Source organism: Hyla sarda, chromosome 4, assembly GCF_029499605.1.
Source record: "Hyla sarda isolate aHylSar1 chromosome 4, aHylSar1.hap1, whole genome shotgun sequence".
NCBI classification, from domain to species: Eukaryota; Metazoa; Chordata; class Amphibia; order Anura; family Hylidae; genus Hyla; species Hyla sarda.
Genome location: NC_079192.1, coordinates 238,052,270 through 238,075,745, shown reverse-complemented (window position 1 = coordinate 238,075,745; position 23,476 = coordinate 238,052,270). Strand labels below are relative to the sequence as shown.

Genomic DNA, 23,476 nt, shown 5'->3' with positions numbered 1-23,476 from the left:
CGGGATCCATGGCCGGATCTACTGTCACGATGCCGGCTGGCAGGAGGTGGATCCTCTGTGCCAGAGAGGGATAGCGAGGACCGTGCTAGTGGACCGGTTCTAAGACACTACAGGTTTTCACCAGAGCCCGCCGCAAAGCGGGATGGTCTTGCTGCGGCGGTAGTGACCAGGTCGTATCCACTAGCAACGGCTCACCTCTCTGGCTGCTGAAGATAGGCGCGGTACAAGGGAGTAGGCAGAAGCAAAGTCGGACGTAGCAGAAGGTCGGGGGCAGGCGGCAAGGTTCGTAGTCAGGGGAGATAGCAAAGTTCTGGTACACAGGGTATAAACACACAAAAACGCTTTCACTAGGCTCTAGGGCAACAAGATCCGGCAAGGAAGTGCAAGGGAGGAGACTAGATATAGCCAGGAAACAGATGGGAACCAATTAAGCTAATTGGGCCAGGCACCAATCATTGGTGCACTGGCCCTTTAAGTCTCAGGGAGCTGGCGCGCGCGCGCCCTAGAGAGCGGAGCCGCGCGCGCCAGCACATGACCGCAGGAGACGGGAACGGGTAAGTGACCTGGGATGCGATTCGCGAGCGGGCGCGTCCCGCTGTGCGAATCGCATCCCCAACGGCCATGACAGGGCAGCGCTCCCGGTCAGCGCTGACCGGGGAGCTGCAGGGAGAAAGGCGCCGTGAGCGCTCCGGGGAGGAGCGGGGACCCGGAGCGCTAGGCGTAACACTGGCTCTGGAAAGTTAAACAGATTTGTAAATTACTTCTATCAAAAAATCTTAATCCTTCCTGTACTTATTAGCTGCTGAATACTACAGAGGAAATTCTTTTCTTTTTGGAATGCTCTCTGATGACATCACGAGCACAGTGCTCTCTGCTGATGTTATTATAATAATAAGTCTTTATTTATTTATTGTTGTCCTTAGTGGGATTTGAACCCAAGGCCCCAGCACTGGAAGGCAGCAGTGCTAACCACTAAGCCACCATGCTGCCCTTAGCATACATCTGCTAAGCATGGTTGCTAAAATGGACAGAGATGTCAGCAGAGAGCACTGTGCTCGTGATGTCATCAGTGTTCCAAAAAGAAAGGAATTTCCTCTGTAGCATTCAGCAGCTAATAAGTACTGGAAGGATTAAGATTTTTTAATAGAAGTAATTTACAAATATGTTTAACTTTCTGGCACCAGTCGATTTAAAAGAAAAAAGGTTTTCACTGGAGTACCCCTTTAACTTGTGAAAATGAATGATTGATCCTGTTTGGTGAAGAATATGAGAAGGCAAAGCTCTATTTTAGTATACCTAAAAGTGATAAGTTGGCCAGGATAGGGGTCAGTTGGAGATCTGTCCCTGAATATGAGCTGTAGGATTAAAGGCTGGCATGTACATTTCACATCAGATTCACTCCAATGAGTAGGCGTAAGTAAGAAAAAGTGCACAAGACTCAAGAGTAACACATGTCCTGGTAGAATATTGGATATAGTATCAAAGCAAATAGGTCATTTTAGGTAAGATGAGCTTGCAATTTCCTTGAGAAGGATGCAAAGAAGATTTTCATCATTTATAAACTTACACTGTACAGCTCATATCCCTAATAAAAAGAATACTGATGTGATGAATGTTCTTTAATATTTGCATGTATTTAGTATAATAGAGCTCCAACATTGAGAAATTTGATGATGCTCACTCTTAATCACTATGCCATATCTTTACTAATTTGATATTGCTTTTATAACAATTGAGAATAAACAAAAAGAAACAAAAAATCCTTGGCACTGCTGCAGCCTCTTACTCAATGTCCCACTATTGTCTTGCGGTATATCGTGATCCTGATGCAGGTGCCTAGCAAATGGGTGGTGCTGCACGTGGAATGTAAGACAGTCTGTATTGTAACCAAAGAAAGAGAACGGAGCACTCACCCTGTAGTTGTGGCTTAAAACTTCATTCTTTATTTCAGATATACATCAGATCACCGGAGCGATACGGGAGAGCGAACAGGTGCTGTAGCGTGGGGGTAGCCCTACCCCCCACGCTACAGCACCTGTCCGCTCTCCCGTATCGCTCCGGTGATCTGATGTATATCTGAAATAAAGAATGAAGTTTTAAGCCACAACTACAGGGTGAGTGCTCCGTTCTCTTTCTTTGGTTACAATGCTTTTATAACAATAGAATAAGTCAAGATGTTTTTTGTTTTTTTTTTGTATACTACAAACATATGATGGGTACTCCTTAAGCAGTTAATCAGATTATATAATAGGCCTTAGTGTCTCCTTATTGATCTAGTGAGGCCTAGAGCAGGTCCATATTTTTGTCTTGCTGGGGCTATACTACCTTTTTGTACCACTGATAATGATTTGCTTACTCCTTTATACTTTTCTACTTTTTCTTCCAAACATTTTAATAAATGTAACTTTGCAGTAACCTAACGGAACAAGCAATTGCACCAGCATTTTTTTTTACATAGCCAAGCACTTAAGCTTCTGGAGCTCAATAGAAAATGCAAGCCTGATAGGAATGCTGTGTCATAGACCAATAATGTCTGATGACCAAATGGTTTACACAGAATTGTCTCAGGTTTAGAAGCAGCTGATTTGTATGTGCCAAATGACTGGAATTGTTTTGTCAAGATAAAATTAGAAGAAGAACATCCAGGTTTAAGCTTATTGTTATACAAACAAAACACCAACGTGAATTCAGTTATTTTAGAGGTTGTTATGGGTTAGTGGAATATTTGTTTGCATAGTAGATCATTCTTTTTATGTGTTTCATTTTGGGGAACATAGTGCATCTAAAAGTATGGAAAAGTGGATAATAGACAGTAATGTACAAGTATACAAAACAGGGAGTGTCAGTCTATTATAAGGCTTTATGGCCAGAGTGAAAACTGCCAGATATTAGGATTTCTTTAATATAAAAAATGTTGTGGAAATAAAAAAATTACCAAAACTTCTTACATTTTTTAAAAGCCCTACTGATAGGGCCCGTGAAAAAAAAAAAAAAAAAAAAAGTACACCACTGTGGTCACTCATTGGGTGAGCAAGAAGGTTCTTGAGTGACACACACACAAAAATGTGCAGTGTTGGACCAACATGGAGATGTCAGGCTCTTCAAATGAACAGTTCTGTTTAATAAAATAATATTTCTTCAGAATACACCTTTAAACTTAACCACCAATGTTCACTTTACTAGTTACATTTTAGTGATCAACAATTAGGCCCCTGCTAATTAAGCATTGGTGGAATATCTAGGTATTATGTATGTAATAAGCCCATCCCTTAAATGATATCTGTTTATATAACTATAAAAAAAAAAGGGTTTCTGGACTATTTGCCTACTTCTAAAAGTATTTTCTTTTCTTTACAAAGTGTTTTAGAAAACTATTTTTAGTTAACAGAGCTCCATGGTACTAGAATTAAAGTTTTGCCGCTTAAATATTTTGGCAGATTTGTACCGCCAAGTGATATAAACAAAAAAATTGTGGCTGCTATAAAACAAGGTAAGTTCCAAACACTCATTGTTAGTGCATATTGGTTATTGTAGTGAAATTATATATTAGTAGAAAAAGAGTGAAAATGTGTCCTTTATAGGAGAAATCACTGAACTGCAGACATATATGCAGTATAAATATGCACTTGATGAAGCGGATGAGAAAGGCTGGTTTCCTCTACATGAAGCAGTTGTCCAACCAGTCCGTCAAATAACAGAAATCATTGTTGATGGTAAGTTTCTATAAAATACAGATTGACATAAATGACCATGATGCTATTTAATACATAAGTAAAGAGAGAAAGAATTCTAGTATTATATTTGTAGCCTCTCCTTCTGTTATTCTTCCGATTTTTATGATACTTTTCATGATTACTTTAGGCATTGAAAATACTTTCTTTTGTATATGAGATCAAGCTATCCATTAGACATCTCTTAAAGAGAAACTGGCAAGCTGTTCAGCCGCACTAAACCTCATATGCTGGGTTAGGCTAAGTTTCCACTTGGTTTTTTTTCTGGCAGTTTTTGGAGAACTGCCACTCCAGTTTTTGAGCCAAAGTCAGAAGTGGATCCATAAGGGAGGAGAAGTGCAAATCCTTCCTTTATATGTCCCATACCTTTTGAATACACTTCTGGCTTTGGCTCAACCTGCAGTGGCAATTTTCCAAAAACTGCCAGGAAAAAAAACAAGTGGAAACTTCGCCTTATAGTGCCAGTAAAAAGGAGTAGAATGAGGTATAACAGAAATTGGTCCAGTAGTTTTGAAGATGTGGCTCCCCATTGCTGGAATACAGATCAGGTTTGCTGTGCAATGAAGGCAGGAATCAGCTTGCCTAGTTTCCCTGTCTCCAGCCCTGTATGCAATGTAATGCCAGCCCATCATTTGATTATTATTATTATTCACTCTTACGTCCTAGTGACGTAAGAGCCAGCGGTCATGTGAGAATTCTGCCCTTCTGCTACAATAGCAGAGCGCTCATGGGACCGTAGGCTCTCAAATCATTAGGATGTAAGTGCGAATAATAATGAATAGTCATAAAATAGGCGGGCATTGTGCTGAATACTGGGCCGAAGACAGTGAAGCTAGGCAAGCTGACTCCCGCCACCATTGTGCAGCATACTTGATTTGCATTAAAGCAAAACTACTCAACCAACCTTTGTAAGTTATACCTCAAACTACCCCTGTTCACCCGCACTATAACACAGTGTATTGGAATAAGTGCAGGTGAACAGCCTGTCTGTTTCCCTTTAATAAGCTAGCACAATCTTAGGGTCCTTTTATATCATGTTTTCTGTCACATGGAGGTAAAGTGGGGATCAAAAGTTTGGCCACCCCAGGTAAAAATTTGTATTAATGTGCATAAAGAAGTCAAGGAAAGATGGAAAAATCTCCAAAAGGCATCAAATTACAGATGAGACATTATTATAATATGTCAACAAAAGTAAGATTTTATTTCCATCATTTACACTTTCAAAATAACAGAAAACAAAAAAATGGCGTCTGCAAAAGTTTGGGCACCCTGCAGAATTTATAGCATGCACTGCCCCCTTTGCAAAGCTGAGACCTGCCAGTGTCATGGATTGTTCTCCATCATCTGGGAAGACCAGGTGATGTCAATCTCAAAGGTTTTAAATGCTCAGACTCATTTGACCTTGCCTCAACAATCAGCACCATGGGTTCTTCTAAGCAGTTGTCTAGAAATCTGAAACTGAAAATAGTTGACGCTCACAAAGCTGAAGAAGGCTATAAGAAGATAGCAAAACATTTTCAGATGTCAATATCCTCTGTTCGGAATGTAATTAAGAAATGGCAGTCATCAGGAACAGTGGAAGTTAAAGCAAGATCTGGAAGACCAAGAAAAATATCAGACAGAACAGCTCGCAGGATTGTGAGAAAAACAATTCAAACCCCACGTTTGACTGCACAATCCCTCCAGAAAGATCTGGCAGACACTGGAGTTGTGGTACACTATTCCACCATAAAGAGATACTTGTACAAATATGGTCTTCATGGAAGAGTCATCAGAAGAAAACCTCTTGTACATCCTCACCACAAAAATCAGCATTTGAACTTTGCAAATGAACATATAGACAAGCCTGATGCATTTTGGGAACATGTTCTGTGGACCGATGAGGTTAAAATTGAACTTTTTGGCCGGAATGAGCAAAGGTACGTTTGGAGAAGAAGGGGAACAGAATTTAATTAAAAGAGCCTCTGTCCAACTGTTAAGCATGGGGGTGGATCAATCATGCTTTAGGGTTGTAGTGCAGCCAGTGGCACAGGGAACATCTCACAAGTAGAAGGAAAAATGGATTCAATAAAATTTCAGCAAATTTTGGATGCTAACTTGATGCCATCTGTGAAAAAGCTGAAGTTAAAGAGAGGATGGCTTCTAAAAATGGATAATGATCCTAAACACACCTTGAAATCCACGGGGGATTACTTCAAGAGGCATAAACTGAATGTTTTGCCATGGCCTTCACAATCTCCTGACCTCAACATAATTGAAAATCTATGGATAGACCTTAAAAGAGCAGTGCGTGACAGACAGCCCAGAAATCTCAAAGAACTGGAAGACTTTTGTAAGGAAAAATGGGCAAAGATACCTCAAACAAGAATTGAAAGAGTCTCCGTTTACAAGCTGTGATACTTGCCAAAGGGGCAATACAAGATATTAACTCTGCAGGGTGCCCAAACTTTTGCAGATGCCATTTTTTTTTGTTTTCTGTTATTTTGAAAGTGTAAATGATGGAAATAAAATCTAACTTTTGTTGACATATTATAAGAATGTCTAATCTGTAATTTGATGCCTTTTTGGAGATTTTTCCATCTTTCCATGGCTTCTTTATGCACAATAATACAAATTTTTACCTGGGGTGCCCAAACTTTTGATCCCCACTGTACACATCAAAATATCTTCCAAAAGGTATTCTGATGTATACCATGGCAGGTCGGTTGAATATAATGGACTGAACAAAGTCTACTAGCAACTACGTTCAGTCCATTTGGAGAACATATACTGTTTCTGTGCAGGACTCTAAAGTTCAACAAACTGAACACTGTCACTATTAGGTTACATTTTGTCCATAAAAGTCAACCTGCCACAGTTTATGGCAAAAAACTCTTTTGAAGGTATTTCAATATATACCTCCAAAGTGTGACGTAAAATGTAATTTATATTATCCCTTAGAGTGATTGTCAAAATTATTTAGACAATGTTAAAAGGCTTGTTATTGTGATAACAATAATGTTGCCACATTATCAGGTCCTCCCTACCAACTTTGCCTGAATGGCTTCTGCTATGACCTATCCATTTACCCAAATCATTTTTACAGTCAGTCACGTGATCGACTGCATGGTATACAGGAATGTCATTGCAGAAGGAACATAAACAAGGCAGACAGGGAGGATTAAAGTGGTGACTCTGGACATGGCAAAGCAAAAACAAGCGAGTACAGTTTTTTTCATATTATTCCAATAATAGGCTGTAAAAATGTTTTAAAATAATTCAAAACAACTTTAATAGGTTAGAATGATTTGTATATACCATATTTTCCGGCATATAAGACGACTGGGCGTATAAGATGACCCCCAACTTTTACAGTTAAAATATAAAGTTTGGGATATACTCGCCATATAAGCCTACCCCTCTATCGCAATACAGTACCTTACCATTGTTCCCCCACACTAGGTTGTTTGCATAGTTCCCCTACATTAGCTTGTCAGCATAGTTCCTACACATTAGGTTATCAGCATAGTTCCCCCCACATTAGGTTGTCAGCATAGTTCCCCCACATTAGGTTGGCAGTTTAGCTCCCCCACATTGGGTTGTATTTCCCCCACATTAGGTTGGCAGTATAGTTCCCCGACATTAGGTTGGCAGTTTAGCTCCCCCACATTAGGTTGTATTTCCCCCACATTAGGTTGGCAGTATAGTTCCCCCCACATTAGGTTGGCAGCATAGTTCCCCCACATTAGGTTGGCAGTATAGTTCCCCCACATTAGTCTGGCAGTATAGTTCCCCCACATTAGGTTGTAGTTCTTCCCACATTAGGTTGGCAGTATAGTTCCCCCCACATTAGGCTCTTTCTTTGTCACTGTCATTGATAGCTTTCAACTAATTTTTGCTATTAAATTATATTCATACAGCTCTACATAAAACACAATGTGAACAGAAGACAAATGATGGGGAAACCCCACTGACCCTTGCTGCAAAGTCTCGGTCAGTTGAAAATGTGAAAGTACTTCTAGAGAAGGGAGTCTGGCCAAACACCAAGAATAGCAGAGGAGAATCTCCTCTTCTTATTGGTATGTCTTATTACACTTGCTTTCATTTTTTACATAGTTCACCAGTTGTTGATTTGTTCATTTGTATATTATGCCATTCCATTGACAACATCCTATTATGTACTTTACAAGAAGAATTATGACCCCCCCAACCTTACCTTACCGGAATATATATAGATTCTTTAGAGCTGATCTGCCTAAAATGCAGTCACCAAAATGATGGCAGTGGAGAGAGCTGTCCTGATGTTGGTGATGGTAGAGGAGATGTCCTGATGTGTCAGCTCTGTGTGAGCAATGAATCAGTTTCTGACTTGTTTATATTATAAGACAATGTCTAATTCTTCTTATTTTCAGCCATTAGGATGGAAAGTTCTGAAATGGTTTCTCTTTTGATCAGTTATAATTGTACCATTAACCAGCCCTGTGTAAAAAGATGGTCAGCAATGCATGAAGCTGCCAAACATGGACTCAGAGATATTATCTCTATACTCTTGAAAAATGGTGGAAATATCAACCTTAGAGATGGTTTTGGTGTGACCCCCTTGGGAGTTGCAGCTGAATTTGGTCACTGTGATGTATTGGAACAACTTATCCATAATGGTAAGTAAAAACCCTTGTAACATGTTATGTAAATGGCATTATTTATTTATATTCGTTTTATTTGGTTTGACTTGCAATTTACTAAAATGACACTACTGACACTTCTGCCTTTCATTTTTCCTCCGATGCCCTTCAAAAGCCAGAAGGTTATTTTTAATTGACAGAGCCATATAAGGGCTTATTTTGTGTGCAATGAAAGAAAACTGGCAATTTTGGCATTTGGTATTTTTTCTATTAAGAGTTTTCACCATGCAGAATCAAAAGCATTTAAGAGCAATTTCAGAAATGTATTTTGTGGCATATTTTATTTTACTGCATGCATTTTCACCCGCAATCATGTGTGAACATAGCTTTAGACAGATTTTTTAAGAGCCCCCCCCCCCCCACACACACACACACACTTACACACACTTTTGTAGTCTCTCTAGGGGACTTACATGAGCAATCATTTGATTGCTTGTACAGATCAATGCAATATATATATATTTTAGATTGATCTGTATAATCATCAATCTGCTAACAGCAGATCAGTGATGGCGCCATGGAGGCCAACCCTATGAACCGATAACATTGTCAGTTTTGACAGAGGCATCTCAACAGTTAAATAGCTGGATTTGGAGATTTCTTTATGCCAGTTATTGACAGCAGCCACCAGGTTTAGGTTGGCCTTGTTCCCAACCCCGCTACCTTTTAAACGAACAGGACATGCGTGAAGGTAAAGTTGATCTGTTGCTATGACATGTCAGCAAATTTTATATATCATTAGGTACCCTTTAAAAAATAGTTTTATTTCTGGCAGTTTCCTTCTACTGCCAGTTTTCAGTCATCAACAAAGTTTCATACAAATCTTCTAGGTGGAGATATCAACATAGAAGCAGATGATGGTTCCACTGTACTCTCCGATGCAGCTGCCGGAGGAAATCCAGATTGCATTGCACTCCTTTTGGAATATGGTGCTAGTGGAAATATACCAGATAAAGAAGGTTATCTTCCCATTCACAAAGCAGCCTATGGAGGACATTATCTGTGAGTATTTATTATAAGGGCATTAAATTGATAAATATATAAATATATATATACTGATCAGCCGCAATATTATATAGGTGCCCTTCATGCCACCAAAACAATTTTAAACCATTGGAGCATAGACTCCATATGACTTCTGAAGATATCCTCTGGCATCTGGCACCAAGAAGTTAGCAGATCCTTTAGAGGATCTATCAGTTTTGGAAAAATGCTGTAAATGAGATTAAATTGTAAGACATTTTTCAAATACATAAAAATCTGATGATTTTCCTCGGTATTACAGAAAAACAGGTTTTACTTACACTTTAGCTGAGAGAGATCTCTGTTTTTCTTCTTTTCTTGGGAAAACAAACTGTGAGGGGGATTCTGTATGGCATGTGAATCCTAAAATAGAGTCTTGTGCTAAGATCTGGCTTGAATTCAATGTGTATTAATAGATTTGCCCATTTTGCATTTTTTTGCATTGCTGGTCTATAGAATCAATTGGATAATTGATTCACCAATTTTTTTTTACAGAAATTAGCTAAAAGTGAATCACATACCTGGTGAATATTTTCACCAGTGGAGCCCAATGGGGTGCGAATCAGTGAAGCACATTTCAGGCAAAAAATTTCTTCCATGAAAGAATTATGTATTAGGATTATGTATTGCCCTCCTACTTCACAACAGTGGCTGTAAATGCAAATCAGATTGCAGATTATAACATTGCGCATTTGTTGGTATATGCTTTAAAACATATCTAATAGATGCCCTGTCTTAAAGGGGTCTTTATAACAACAGACCCCAATAAAGTGAAATTCCTGCAGCTATATTGCTGCAAGGGTTCCATGTCACTATAGTATTCCCACTTGGATTTTGAGAAAGTACGCAAAGCACAAAATTAGGCAGTGAGTATTTAATGTTTTATGTTTCCTTTTAGTGCACTAAAGTATTTTATTCCAGTGACATCACGTCATGCAATTCAAAAAAGCGGATTAAGTCCTATCCATTCTGCCGTGGATGGACAAAGTGTGCAGTGCCTAGAATTACTCATCGAGAATGGCTTTGATGTCAACGACCTCTTAGCTGAACATTTATCGGAAAATTATGGTGATAAACGAATGACTGCATTGTTTTTTGCAGTATCTAATAAAGATGTTTTATGCACAGAGATTCTATTAAAAGCTGGTGCTAATCCAAATTTAGACCCCCTGAACTGTCTCTTAGTGGCTGTACGATCTGGAAGCCATGAAATTGTTAGACTCCTCCTAATGCATAATGCCAATGTCAACTGCTACTTCATGCTTGTGAATGATACTCATTTTCCAAGTGCAGTACAGTATGCACTCAATGATGAATATATGCTACGGATGTTGTTAAATAATGGATACCAGGTTGAGAAGTGCTTTGACTGCCTGCATGGAGACATGTATGGTGGATCGTTTGTATGGACAACTTCTGAAGAAGTGCTTCCTGGTTGGACATCATGTGTCATAAAGGACAGCTTTGTGAGTAGCCTTACTGGGTGAAACTTTTTTTTATATATATATAAATTTACCTACCTTAATGGCATGTACTAATTTACTACCCTACTTGCTTGGTGTTAGAATCTATTTAGATGGATCTATAAGATAAAAATGTATGGTTAAATAAATTGTACCTATCATAATTATCCAGTGAGGAGGGAAATATAGCTAAAGCTAAAGTATTTTAGTAAAACTGTATGAGACATTGAAAGAGAGAAGCAAAAAGGAGATACCTAATTGGCTTAGACATCTTTAAACACTTGTTCTCTATATTTAGAACAGTTTATTTTATCCAGTTTTCTTATCCAAAGTGGCACAGTTTTTATATGACTGTTACACATTTAGATCCACACCTCTTTCATAAGCCACATCCTTTATTGCTAAGCCAGGACTCTTGCTGAACAAGGAACATAAACGGCTCTAAAAACACATAACAAATGTAGTGCAAGGCCTTTATGCAGCAAATTATGCCAGAATTCTGGTGTATTTATAACAGTAAATTTTTGCCTTTGGCACTAATATCTGTCTGTAGTTTTGTACTCCATCAGTGCATTCTGTCTTCTGTCTGTCTATACTGTCTATAGGGTGAGCATTAGCTTATAATTAGTTGTATTTTATATGCTAGAATTGGCTGATATGTTTTAACCCCTTAAGGACACATGACGTACTGGAACGTCATGTGTCCACTCCCAATCTATAACGCGGGGCCACGACGTGGCCCCGCGTCATAGCGGTTCGGGCCCGGCCTCTAACAACGGCCGGGACCCGTGGCTAATAGCGCGCGGCATTGATCGCTGTGCCGCGCGCTATTAACCCTTTAGACGCGGCGTTCAAAGTTGAACGCCGCGTCTAAAGTGAAACCGAAAGCATGCCGGCTAGCTCAGTGGGCTGTTCGGGATAGCCGCGGTGAAATCGCGGCATCCCGAACAGCTGACAGGACAGGGGGAGGGCCCCTTCCTGCCTCCTCGCTGTCCGATCGCCGAATGACTGCTCAGTCCAGGCATGAGCAGTCATCCGGCAGAATCGTTGATCACTGGTTTCTTATGAGAAACCAGTGATCAACATAGAAGATCAGTGTGTGCAGTGTTATAGGTCCCTATGGGACCTATAACACTGCAAAAAAAAAGTGAAAAAAAAAAGTGAATAAAGATCATTTAACTCCTCCCCTATTAAAAGTTTGAATCACCCCCCTTTTCCAATAAAAAAAAAAACACAGTGTAAATAAAAATAAAAATAAACATATGTGGTATCACCGCGTGCGGAAATGTCCGAATTATAAAAATATATCATTAATTAAACCGCTCGGTCAATGGCGTGCGCGCAAAAAAATTCCAAAGTCCAAAATAGTGCATTTTTGGTCACTTTTTATATCATTTAAAAATGAATAAAAAGTGATCAATAAGTCCTATCAATGCAAAAATGGTACCGTTAAAAACTTCAGATCATGGCGCAAAAAATGAGCCCTCATACCGCCCCATACACGGAAAAATAAAAAAGTTATAGGGGTCAGAAGATGACAATTTTAAACGTATTAATTTTCCTGCATGTAGTTATGATTTTTTCCAGAAGTCCGACAAAATCAAACCTATATAAGTAGGGTATCATTTTAATCGTATGGACCTACAGAATACATATCAGGTGTCATTTTTACCGAAAAATGTACTACGTAGAAACGGAAGCCCCCAAAAGTTACAAAACAGCGTTTTTTTTTTTCAATTTTGTCGCACAATGATTTTTTTTCCCGCTTCACCATAGATTTTTGGGCAAAATGACTGACGTCATTACAAAGTAGAATTGGTGGCGCAAAAAATAAGCCATCATATGGATTTTTAGGTGTAAATTTGAAAGAGTTATGATTTTTTAAAGGCAAGGAGCAAAAAACGAAAATGCAAAAACGGAAAAACCTCCGGTCCTTAGGGTATTCCAGGCAAAAACTTTTTTTTATATATATCAACTGGCTCCGGAAAGTTAAACAGATTTGTAAATTACTTCTATTAAAAAATCTTAATCCTTCCAATAGTTATTAGCTTCTGAAGTTTTCTGTCTAACTGCTCAATGATGATGTCACGTCCCGGGAGCTGTGCATGATGGGAGAATATCCCTTGCATGATGGGAAAATATCCCCATAGGAGCTGGACAGCTCCCAGGACGTGAGTCATCAGAAAGCAGTTAGACCGAAAACAGCAACTCAACTTCATAAGCTAATAACTATTGGAAGGATTAAGATTTTTTAATAGAAGTAATTTACAAATCTGTTTAACTTTCCGGAGCCAGTTGATAATATAAAATATAAAAAAAAAAAAAGTTTTTGCCTGGAATACCCCTTTAATTAAAAGAATAATGAGATACTTTATTATCCTTCAGTGTAATAATACAGTTTGTGGATAGGTAATACTGTTTAAATCTTAAAGGAATTTTCTGTTTTTTCTTTCCTGTAGTTTTGTGATTTCATCACGGTGTCGTGGATGAGGCATTTGGTTGGAAAAGTTATTAGAGTGTTAGTAGATTATATGGATTATGTTCCAATTTGTGCAAAACTGAAATCAATTCTTGAAGTGCAAAATGAATGGACAGAGATTCTGGAGATTATAGGTAACTTACATATATTATCTACAGACATAGCCGTAAATGTTGGCACCCCTGACATTTTTCAAGAAAATGAAGTATTTCTCACATAAAAGGATTGCAGTAACACATGTTTTGCTCTACACATGTTTATTCCCTTTGTGTGTATTGGAACTAAACCAATAAAGGGAGGAAAAAAGCAAATTGGACATAATGACACACCAAACTCCAAAAATGGGCTTGACAAAATTATTGGCACCCTTTCAAAATTGTGGAAAAATAAGATTGTTTCAAGCATGTGATGCTCCTTTAAACTCACCTGGGGCAAGTAATAGGTGTGGGCAATATAAAAATCACACCTGAAAGCAGATACAAAGGAGAGAAGTTCACTTATTCTTTGCATTGTGCGTTTGTGTGTGTCATACTAAGCATGGACAACAGAAAGAGGAGAAGAGAACTGTTTGAGGACTTGAAAACCAAAATTGTGGAAAAATATCAACAATCTCAAGGTTACAAGTCCATCTCCAGAGATCTACAGGGTGGGCCATTAATATGGATACACCTTAATAACATGGGAATGGTTGGTGATATTAACTTCCTGTTTGTGGCACATTAGTATATGTGAGGGGGGACATTTTTCAAGATGGGTGGTGACCATGGCGGCCATTTTGAAGTCGGCCATTTTGAATCCAACTTTTGTTTTTTCAATAGAAAGAGGGTCATATGACACATCAAACTTATTGGGAATTTCACAAGAAAAACAATGATGTGCTTGGTTTTAATGTAACTTTATTCTTTCATGATTTATTTACAAGTTTCTGACCACTTATAAAATGTGTTCAATGTGCTGCCCATTGTGTTGGATTGTCAATGCAACCCTCTTCTACCACTCTTCACACACTAATAGCAACACCGCAGGAGAAATGCCAGCACAGGCTTCCAGTATCCATAGTTTCAGTTGCTGCACATCTCGTATCTTCACAGCATAGACAATTGCCTTCAGATGACCCCAAAGATTAAAGTCTAAGGGGGTCAGATCGGGAGACCTTGGGTGCCATTCAACTGGCCCACGATGACCAATCCACTTTCCAGGAAACTGTTCATCTAGGAATGCTCGGACCTGACACCCATAATGTGGTGGTGCACCATCTTGCTGGAAAAACTCAGGGAACGTGCCAGCTTCAGTGCATAAAGAGGGAAACACATCATTATGTAGCAATTTCGCATATCCAGTGGCCTTGAGGTTTCCATTGATAAAGAATGGCCGCACTATCTTTGTACCCCATATACCACACCATACCATACATTTTTGTGTTCCAGCAGTCTTGGAGGGATCTATCCAATGTGGGTTAGTGTCAGACCAATAGCGGTGGTTTTGTTTGTTAACTTTACCATTCACATAAAAGTTTGCCTCATCACTGAACAAAATCTTCTGCGTAAACTGAGGGTCCTGTTCCAATTTTTGTTTTGCCTATTCTGCAGCACCTGAAACTACGGATACTGGAAGCCTGTGCTAGCATTTCTCCTGTGGTGTTGCTATCAGTGTGTGAAGAGTGGGAGAAGAGGGTTGCATTGACAATCCAACACAATGGGCAGCACATTGAACACATTTTATAAGTGGTCAGAAACTTGTAAATAACTCTTGAAAGAATAAAGTTATATTAAAACCAAGCACATCATTGTTTTTCTTGTGAAATTCCCAATAAGTTTGATGTCACATGACCCTCTTCCTATTGAAAAAACAAAAGTTGGATTAAAAATGTCCAACTTCAAAATGGCCGCCATGGTCACCACCCATCTTAAAAAGTTTCCCCCCTCACATATACTAATGTGCCACAAACAGGAAGTTAATATCACCAACTATTCCAATTTTATTAAGTTGTATCTATATAAATGGCCCACCCTGTAGATTTGCTTTTTACACAGTGCACAACATTATCAAGAAGTTTGCAACCCATGGCACTGTAGATAATCTCCCTGGGCGTGGAAAGAAGAGAACATTTGATGTAAGGAGTGAACGCAGTATAGTCCGGATGGTGGATAGGCAGCCCCAAACCCAAGTACCAAAGATATTCAAGCTGTCCTGCAGACTTAGTAGCATCAGTGTCAGCGCAAACTATCTGTCAACATTTAAATGAAATGAAACGCTATGGCAGGAGACCCAGGAGGACCCCACTGCTGACACAGAGACATAAAAAAGCAAGACTACATTTTGCCAAAATTAACTTGAGTAAGCCAAAATCCTTCTGGGAAAACGTCTTGTGGACAGATGAGACCACGATAGAGCTTTTTGGTAAAGCACATCATTCTACTATTTACTGAAAACAGAATGAGGCCTAAAATGAAAAGAACAGAGTACCTACAGTAAAATATGGTGGAGGTTCAATGATGTTTTGGGGTTGTTTTGCTGCCTCTGGCACTGGGTGCCTTGAATGTGTGCAAGGCATCATGAAATCTGAGGAGTACCAAAGGATTTTGGGTTGCACTGTACAGCCCAGTGTCAGAAAGCTGGGTTTGTGTCTGAGATCTTGGGTTTTCCAGCAGGACAATGACCCCAAACATACATCAAAAAGCACCCAGAAATGGATGGCAACAAAGTGCTGGAGAGTTCTGAAGTGGCCAGCAATGAGTCTAGATATAAATCCCATTGAACACATGTGGAGAGATCTTAAAATTGCTGTTGGGAAAAGGCGTCCTTCCAATAAGAGAGACCTGGAGCAGTTTGCAAAGAAAGAATGGTCCAACATTCTGGCTGAGAGGTGTAAGAAGCTTATTGATGGTTATAGGAAGCGACTGATTTCAGTTATTTTTTCCAACGGGTGTGCAACCATATATTACGTTAAGGGTGCCAATACCATATTTATCGGGGTATACCACGCACCGGCCTATAACACGCACCCTCATTTTACCAAGGATATTTGGGTAAAAAAAGTTTTTTACCCAAATATCCTTGGTAAAATGAGGGTGCGTGTGTGTGCATGTGTATACCCAGATACACCCCCAGGAAAGGCAAGGGGAGAGAGGCCGTTGCTGCCCGCTTCTCTCCCCCTGCCTTTCCTGGGGTCTAGAGCCATGCTGCCGCCGCTTCTCTCCCCCTGGCTTTCGGTGCTGCTGCCCGTTCTCTCCCCCTGACTATCGGTGCCGGCGCCCCATTGCCGGCGCGGATAGCCAGGGGGAGAGAAGCGGCGCCGGCAATGGGGCAGCGGCGCCGATAGCCAGGGGGAGAGAAGGGGCAGCGGCACCCATTGCAGGCGCCACTGCCCTGTTGCCTCCCCCATCCCCGGTTGTATAATTACCTGTTGCCGGGGTCGAGTGACGTCAGTGCGCCGCGCCGTGCAGTGCATAGCAACGACGCAGGGGATGCACACCGGAGGCCTGAAGCAGAGCGGACCCGACCCCGGCAACAGGTAATTATACAACCGGGGATGGGGGAGGCAACGGGGCAGCGGCGTCGGCAATGGGTGCCACTGCCCCTTCTCTCCCCCTGGCTATCGGCGCCGCTTCTCTCCCCCTGGCTATCGGCGCCGGCAATGGGGCGCCGGCACCGATAATTAGGGGGAGAGAACGGGCAGCGGCACCGATAGCCAGGGGGAGAGAAGGGCTGGCAGCAGGGCTCTAGACCCCAGGACAGGCAGGGGCAGAGAAGCCGGCAGCGACAGCAGGTCTCTGCACCAGCAAAGCCGCTGCAGTTCATTGATTTAAAGCGCCCACTTTAAATAATTGAACTGCAGCGGCTTATCGGCGTATAACACGCAGATAGACTTTAGGCTAAAAATTTTAGCCTAAAAAGTGTGTGTTATACGCCGATAAATACGGTAATTTTGTCCAGCCCATTTTTGGAGTTTGGTGTAGCATTATGTCCAATTTGCTTTTTTTCCCTCCCTTTTTTGGTTTAGTTCGAATACACACAAAGGAAATAAACATGTGTATAGCAAAACATGTGTTACTGCAATCCTTTTCTGTGTAAAATACTTCATTTTCTTGAAAAATTTCAGGGGTGCCAACATTTACGGCCATGACTGTATGTTAGTGTTTCTAAATGTTTCTAAGTATCCCAAGTAAAAAAAATTTTACTAAATAGTCGTAGGCTAGAAAAGTGGCCCACTGATATTACAAATTATGCATGCCTTGGTACATTGTCTTCTTAAAAGCATCAGCCACATTAACCCCATAACAGAACCAATTACATTGCTTTTTAACAATACCAGTTCCATTTCTCAACAGAGCCAGTCTGTCACAGGAACATGGCCTAAAGACAACACAGACTAGGGCTTGTACCACCCATAGTGTATGCAACATAAATGTTAAAGCTGTAATTTATATGAATTTCAGGCACATAGTCCTGGTCTTCCCTGTATGTGTGTATTGTGGTGCTTGAGAGTTTTTAAACCTTTAAGAATTTTCTATATTTATGCATAAAATTGAAAAAAAAAGTAGAAGAACCACATGAAAAATTTGAGTAAAACATATCAGACTTGGTCAATTATTTTTTGAGGAAAATGATATACAGCATGTGTGACCCTACCTTTAAAGATATCAAATGAAGTAAAACAACAAACTGTTACTTACCTCCCCAATCATTCCCCCACTGATCCCCCATACAGCTTCCGGTGGGCACTCTGCTGTTACTATAGAAGCAGACTTAAGACCACCCCAACCAGGGGCCTCTGCGGTTGCGTGCAATACTCCTGGCATCATGGCTCCCATCACTGAGTGATGATGCAAGTAATACAGAGTGACCACCTAGGCTGCTGATTGGCTGCATCGGTCACTTGATGGCCTCTCCTGAAGTAACACCTAAGTGCCTGGAGAATCTGCTAATTATATAGACTGTTTAATAAATTTTCCTGCTTATAGATGTCATTTATTTTTAGGAAATCCCCGTCCACTGAAGCATTTGTGCCGGCTTAAACTACGTAAACTTTTTGGTTTGGAGAGATTACAAAACCTATCGTCTATGAAGAAAGATCCTCTGCCTCCTCTTCTGAAGTCCTATTTAATGTACAAAGAATATGATTTATACGGAAAGGGCTTACATTTTGAAACATAATGGACATTCATGTTGAGAAATTATATCACAAATTATTGCTTGATAGCTCCTTGAAAATTTTACTGAATTTTATATTACACTTTATGCCTTTTTTGGAGGTCTCTTAAAGCATTTTATATCTTGCATTTGTTCCATGGGCAAAAGTATTTGGGGTGGGGGTGTTTCTTAGTAGATTTATTTAATCCTTTTATGTGCTGGACATAAAAGTGTACTCAAAAGCTGACTACATTTTTTCTAGTGAACCCTGAACCATATGGATGCCTCTAATAGTATTTCATTGTACAGTGTCTTGCATAAGTATTCACCCCCCACAGATAAAAATTGTATTGCAATTTTATATGATGGACCAAAGCAAAATAGTTCATCATTTGGAAGTGTGTGTGTGGGGGGGGACGGACATTTTTCTATATATTTCAGTATATAAAGTGCTGAGTGCTTATGTATTCACCCCATTTTCTGTGAAATCCCCCAAAAGATCTGGAGTGATTAATTGTCTTCACAAGTCACAGTTACAAATCACATAATTAGTAAATCAGGTCCACCTGTCTGCAATTTAATCTTGGTATGAATACACCTGTTCTGTGAAGGCCTCAGAGTTTGTTAGAGAGTATTACTGAACAAACAGCAGCATAAAGACCAAATAGCTCACAAAACAGGACAGGGATTAAAATTGTGAAGTATAAAGTAGGGATAGGTTATAAAAAAAATATCTCAAGCTCTGAACATCCAAATTCATCATCAGAAAATGGAAAGAATATGCAAACCTACCAAGACAACATAGTTACATAGTTACATAGTTACATAGTTAGTACGGTCGAAAAAAGACATATGTCCATCAAGTTCAACCAGGGAATTAAGGGGTAGGGGTGTGGCGCGATATTGGGGAAGGGATGAGATTTTATATTTCTTCATAAGCATTAATCTTATTTTGTTCCAGGAATGTATCTAATCCTGTTTTAAAGCTGTTAATTGTTCCTGCTGTGACCAGTTCCTGAGGTAGACCGTTCCATAAATTCACAGTCCTCACGGTAAAGAAGGCGTGTCGCCCCTTGAGACTAAACTTTTTTTTCTCCAGACGGAGGGAGTGCCCCCTCGTCCTTTGGGGGGGTTTAACCTGGAACAGTTTTTCTCCATATTTTTTGTATGGGCCATTAATATACTTATATACGTTTATCATATCCCCCCTTAAACGTCTCTTCTCAAGACTAAACAATTGTAACTCCTTTAATCGCTCCTCATAGCTAAGATGTTCCATGCCCCATATTAGTTTAGTCGCGCGTCTCTGCACCCTTTCCAACTCCGCAGTGTCCCTTTTATGGACAGGTGACCAAAACTGAACAGCATATTCCAGGTGAGGCCGTACCAATGCTTTATAAAGGGGGAGTATTATGTCCCTGTCCCTTGAGTCCATGCCTCTTTTGATACATGACAATATCCTGCCGGCTTTGGAAGCAGCAGCCTGACATTGCATGCTATTCTGTAGTCTGTGATCTACAAGTACACCCAGATCCTTCTCTACCAGTGACTCTGCCAGTTTAATCCCCCCTAAGACATACGATGCATGCAGGTTATTAGTACCCAGATGCATAACTTTACATTTATCCACATTGAACCTCATTTGCCAAGTGGATGCCCAGACACTTAGTCTATCCAAGTCATCTTGTAACTTATGCACATCCTCTATAGACTGTACCGTGCTACAAAGCTTGGTGTCATCTGCAAAGATAGAAACAGAGCTGTTAATACCATCATCTACATCATCCACCCAAACTGACAAGCCAGGCAAGACTAAAACTAATCAGAGATCAACAGGTGAAGTGAGAGAAGCTGCCCATAGGACAACTTTTAGTTGTGTACTCAACAATTCTGACCTTTATGGAAGAGAAGAAAACCATTGTTGAAAGTGAGCCAAAAGAAATTAAGTTTGGAGTTTGCCAAAATTCATGTTGGAGACATGGAAAACATGTAGAAGAAGGTGCTCTGGTCAGGTAACTTTTTGGCCTTAGTGCGAAATGCTATTTGTGGTAGAAATCTAACACTGGCCATCACCCTGAGCACACCATCTCCACAGTGAAACATGGTAGTGGTGGCAGAATCATGCTGTGGGCATTTTCCTCTTTAACATTTACAGGGAAACTGGTCAGAACCAATAGAAAGATGGAGTCAAATACAGAGAATATCTGATGCAGTCTGCAAAAGACTTAAGAATGGAACAGAGAGGTTTATATTTTAACAGGGCAATGGCCTAATAAATACAACCAGAGCTACAATGGAATGGATAAGATCAAAGCATTCTAATGTCCTAAAATGGCCCAGTCAAAGCCCAGACCTGAATCTAATTAATAATCTACGGAAAGACATAAAAGTTGCTGTTCAAAGACAGTCTCTATCCAATTTCATTGAGCTTCAGCTTTAGTGACGAGGACAGAGCTTCATGGTCACTACCATAACAGCTTTGTTTGGAGAGGGGTCAACAGGGCGCATAGTGAAAAGAATACCATTCCCACTGTAAAGCATGGTCGACATGGGAGACCAGCTCCAAAAGGCACAGGGAATCTTGCAAAAAATGATAGCAAGATAAATGCAGCATTTTATCAGAAAATATTTACAGACAATTTGCATTCTTCTGCATGAAAGCTGCATATGGGACGCTTTTGGACTTTTCAGCACGACAGTGACCCCAGGCACATGGTCAAGTTGACCCTCCAGTGGTTGCAGCAGAATAAGGTGAAGGTTCTAAAGTTGCCGAAACTGTCTCCTGATCTTAATATCATCAAGCCACTCAGAGATCTCAAATGTGCGGTTTATGCCAGACGATCAAAGACTTTGCATGACCTTAAAGGATTTGGCCAAGACTAATAGGCAGCTATACAATTAGCAAGAATTTGACTAATTTCTTAGACAACTATTACAAAAGTCTGCACACTGGCTATAGATGCTAAAAAGGGCAATACTCAGTATTACAAACTAAGGGCATGCAGACTTGAACAGGTCTTATTTAATTTTTTTTATGTGTGCTTTTTGTTTGGTTTTAGGATTGTGGCATTCTGTTATGACCTATAGTTGAATATGAATCCCATAAAAAACAAAATAAATGTGTTTTGCCTACTCACTCATGTTTTCTTTAAAAATTCTAAATATATAGTATTACCAATTCCCCAAGGGTATGCAAACTTTTGAACATAACTGTATGTAAGAATTGTTAAAATAGTCCTACCCTTCATAAAATGTAATAGATTTTTTAGTCATGCAGAAACCAGTGTATGTAGATGGTGTTAGTAAGGACTGGTTGCACCACCCTTTCACTAGTAAAGCAATTGATACCGCCAGATCACCTCAGGAATGTAGAGATAGGATGGGTTCAGCAATTGTTGTAAGTAAATGGACGAAACATACCAGACTGCTGCGTACAAAACAGTGGAATGAATTCTAATTCATTAAGGGCTCTGGTATTTGTAAGCTTTTCTGTATTCCTTGGTCTGCTTCTGTGTAAAAGACACCATTGTGATCATATCAGAAAGGCTCTATAAATTGTTAAATTCGTTTCCAGAAATGAGAAACTTTTCCAGAACAGCCAGTTGCCTTAATGCATTATTAAACCACTTTAAGCTATTTGAGATCATTGTGTCCTTGAAATGTACAGTAACATGGAAGATAAAACTTGATTTTCTGTCTGCGTGTGCTAAGCATGCGTAGGACTTTAACCCCTTGGGACACATGCCATAAATGTTTGGAACTTCAGTGAGTAACTTTGCGCACAGTGCTGTACATTTACCACCTGCAGGGCCTGCACTCACTTCATAGTAGCTGAGTTTTGGCTGCCAGGGATCACAAATAATGGTGTAGATCAGTGATCATGCCGACATCTGCCATTAACCCATAGATGCTGTTATCAATGCTGATCTCAGCATCTATATGAAAAATGGATGGGCGGGCTTATCTGACCCCCACAATCAGAGGGGTCCAATGAGTGCAAATGGCTGCTGGAGGTCTCTTACCAGCCTTCGACATGCAGGATGACTGATCTCCTTGTGAAGTCTGCAGAGCCAGGCCGTACAAGATCGCTAACAGTACTGATTAGTGCTATGTTATAACATAGTACTAAACAGTAAACTGCAATCTAATGATTGCCATTAAAGGACAACTGTAGTGGAACACTTTTATATATGCCTGTGCCCGGGCCTCAAAAATAAGCAAAATAAACTCATACATACATTCCTACAAAACCCCGTTGGTCCGGCAGTGCTGACCTCATTCCACTTCCTGGGGACGTGGACGCCGCAGAGCAGTCAGCGTATCACCAGCCGCAGCGATGTCCCGCCCCGGCTGGTGATAGGCTGAGCCCACTGTCATGTATGAAACCGGCCAGAGCTCCGTACATGACAGTGGGCTCAGCCTATCACCAGCCGGGGCGGGACATCTCTGCGGCCGGTGATACGCCGACGACTCTGCGGCGTCCACGTCCCCAGGAAGTGGAATGAGGTCAGCACTGCCGAACCGTTAGGCCTGTGCCGGACCAACGAGGCTCATAGGAAGGTATGTATGAGTTTATTTTGTTTATTTTTTAGGCACGGGCATATATAAAAGTGTTCCACTACAGTTGTACTTTAATAGTCCCCTATATGGACTTAAAAGTATAATGTATAAAATGAAATATTAAAAAATATAAATCACCCCCCTACAAATCATGGCTCAAAAAATAAGCCTGCATACTGCCCTGTATAGAATAGGGCAATGTTTAACATATTTATTGTGTCAAAAAAGTTTGACTGTTTTAGACAAGCATGTAAACATGGGTATTGTTTTAATTGCATTCAACCATTGAACCACAGAATAAACAAAACATGTCAAGCCCACCGGAATTATTATTTATTTTTGCTTCACTGTACATTTTATGGTAAAATATAAGTCAAATGAATGTCATTGCGACGTACATAAAAAAATAAATAAAAAAACAGCCCT

The 23,476-nt window shown here is 40.2% G+C and overlaps 1 protein-coding gene across 1 annotated transcript in view; it reads left to right on the top strand.

Annotated features, from left to right (window-relative positions):
* ASB15 (ankyrin repeat and SOCS box containing 15) overlaps window positions 1-19,287 on the top strand; it is a 41,672-nt gene extending 22,385 nt beyond the window's left edge. Inside the window, exons 4-11 of the mRNA XM_056573779.1 lie at window positions 3,438-3,490; window positions 3,582-3,713; window positions 7,631-7,789; window positions 8,123-8,368; window positions 9,223-9,394; window positions 10,314-10,881; window positions 13,338-13,491; window positions 18,339-19,287. Coding sequence (XP_056429754.1) covers window positions 3,438-3,490; window positions 3,582-3,713; window positions 7,631-7,789; window positions 8,123-8,368; window positions 9,223-9,394; window positions 10,314-10,881; window positions 13,338-13,491; window positions 18,339-18,514 — 1,660 coding nt within the window. The 3' untranslated portion in view covers window positions 18,515-19,287. The remainder of the gene's footprint in view (window positions 1-3,437; window positions 3,491-3,581; window positions 3,714-7,630; window positions 7,790-8,122; window positions 8,369-9,222; window positions 9,395-10,313; window positions 10,882-13,337; window positions 13,492-18,338) is intronic.
* The last annotated feature ends 4,189 nt before the right edge of the window (window positions 19,288-23,476 follow it).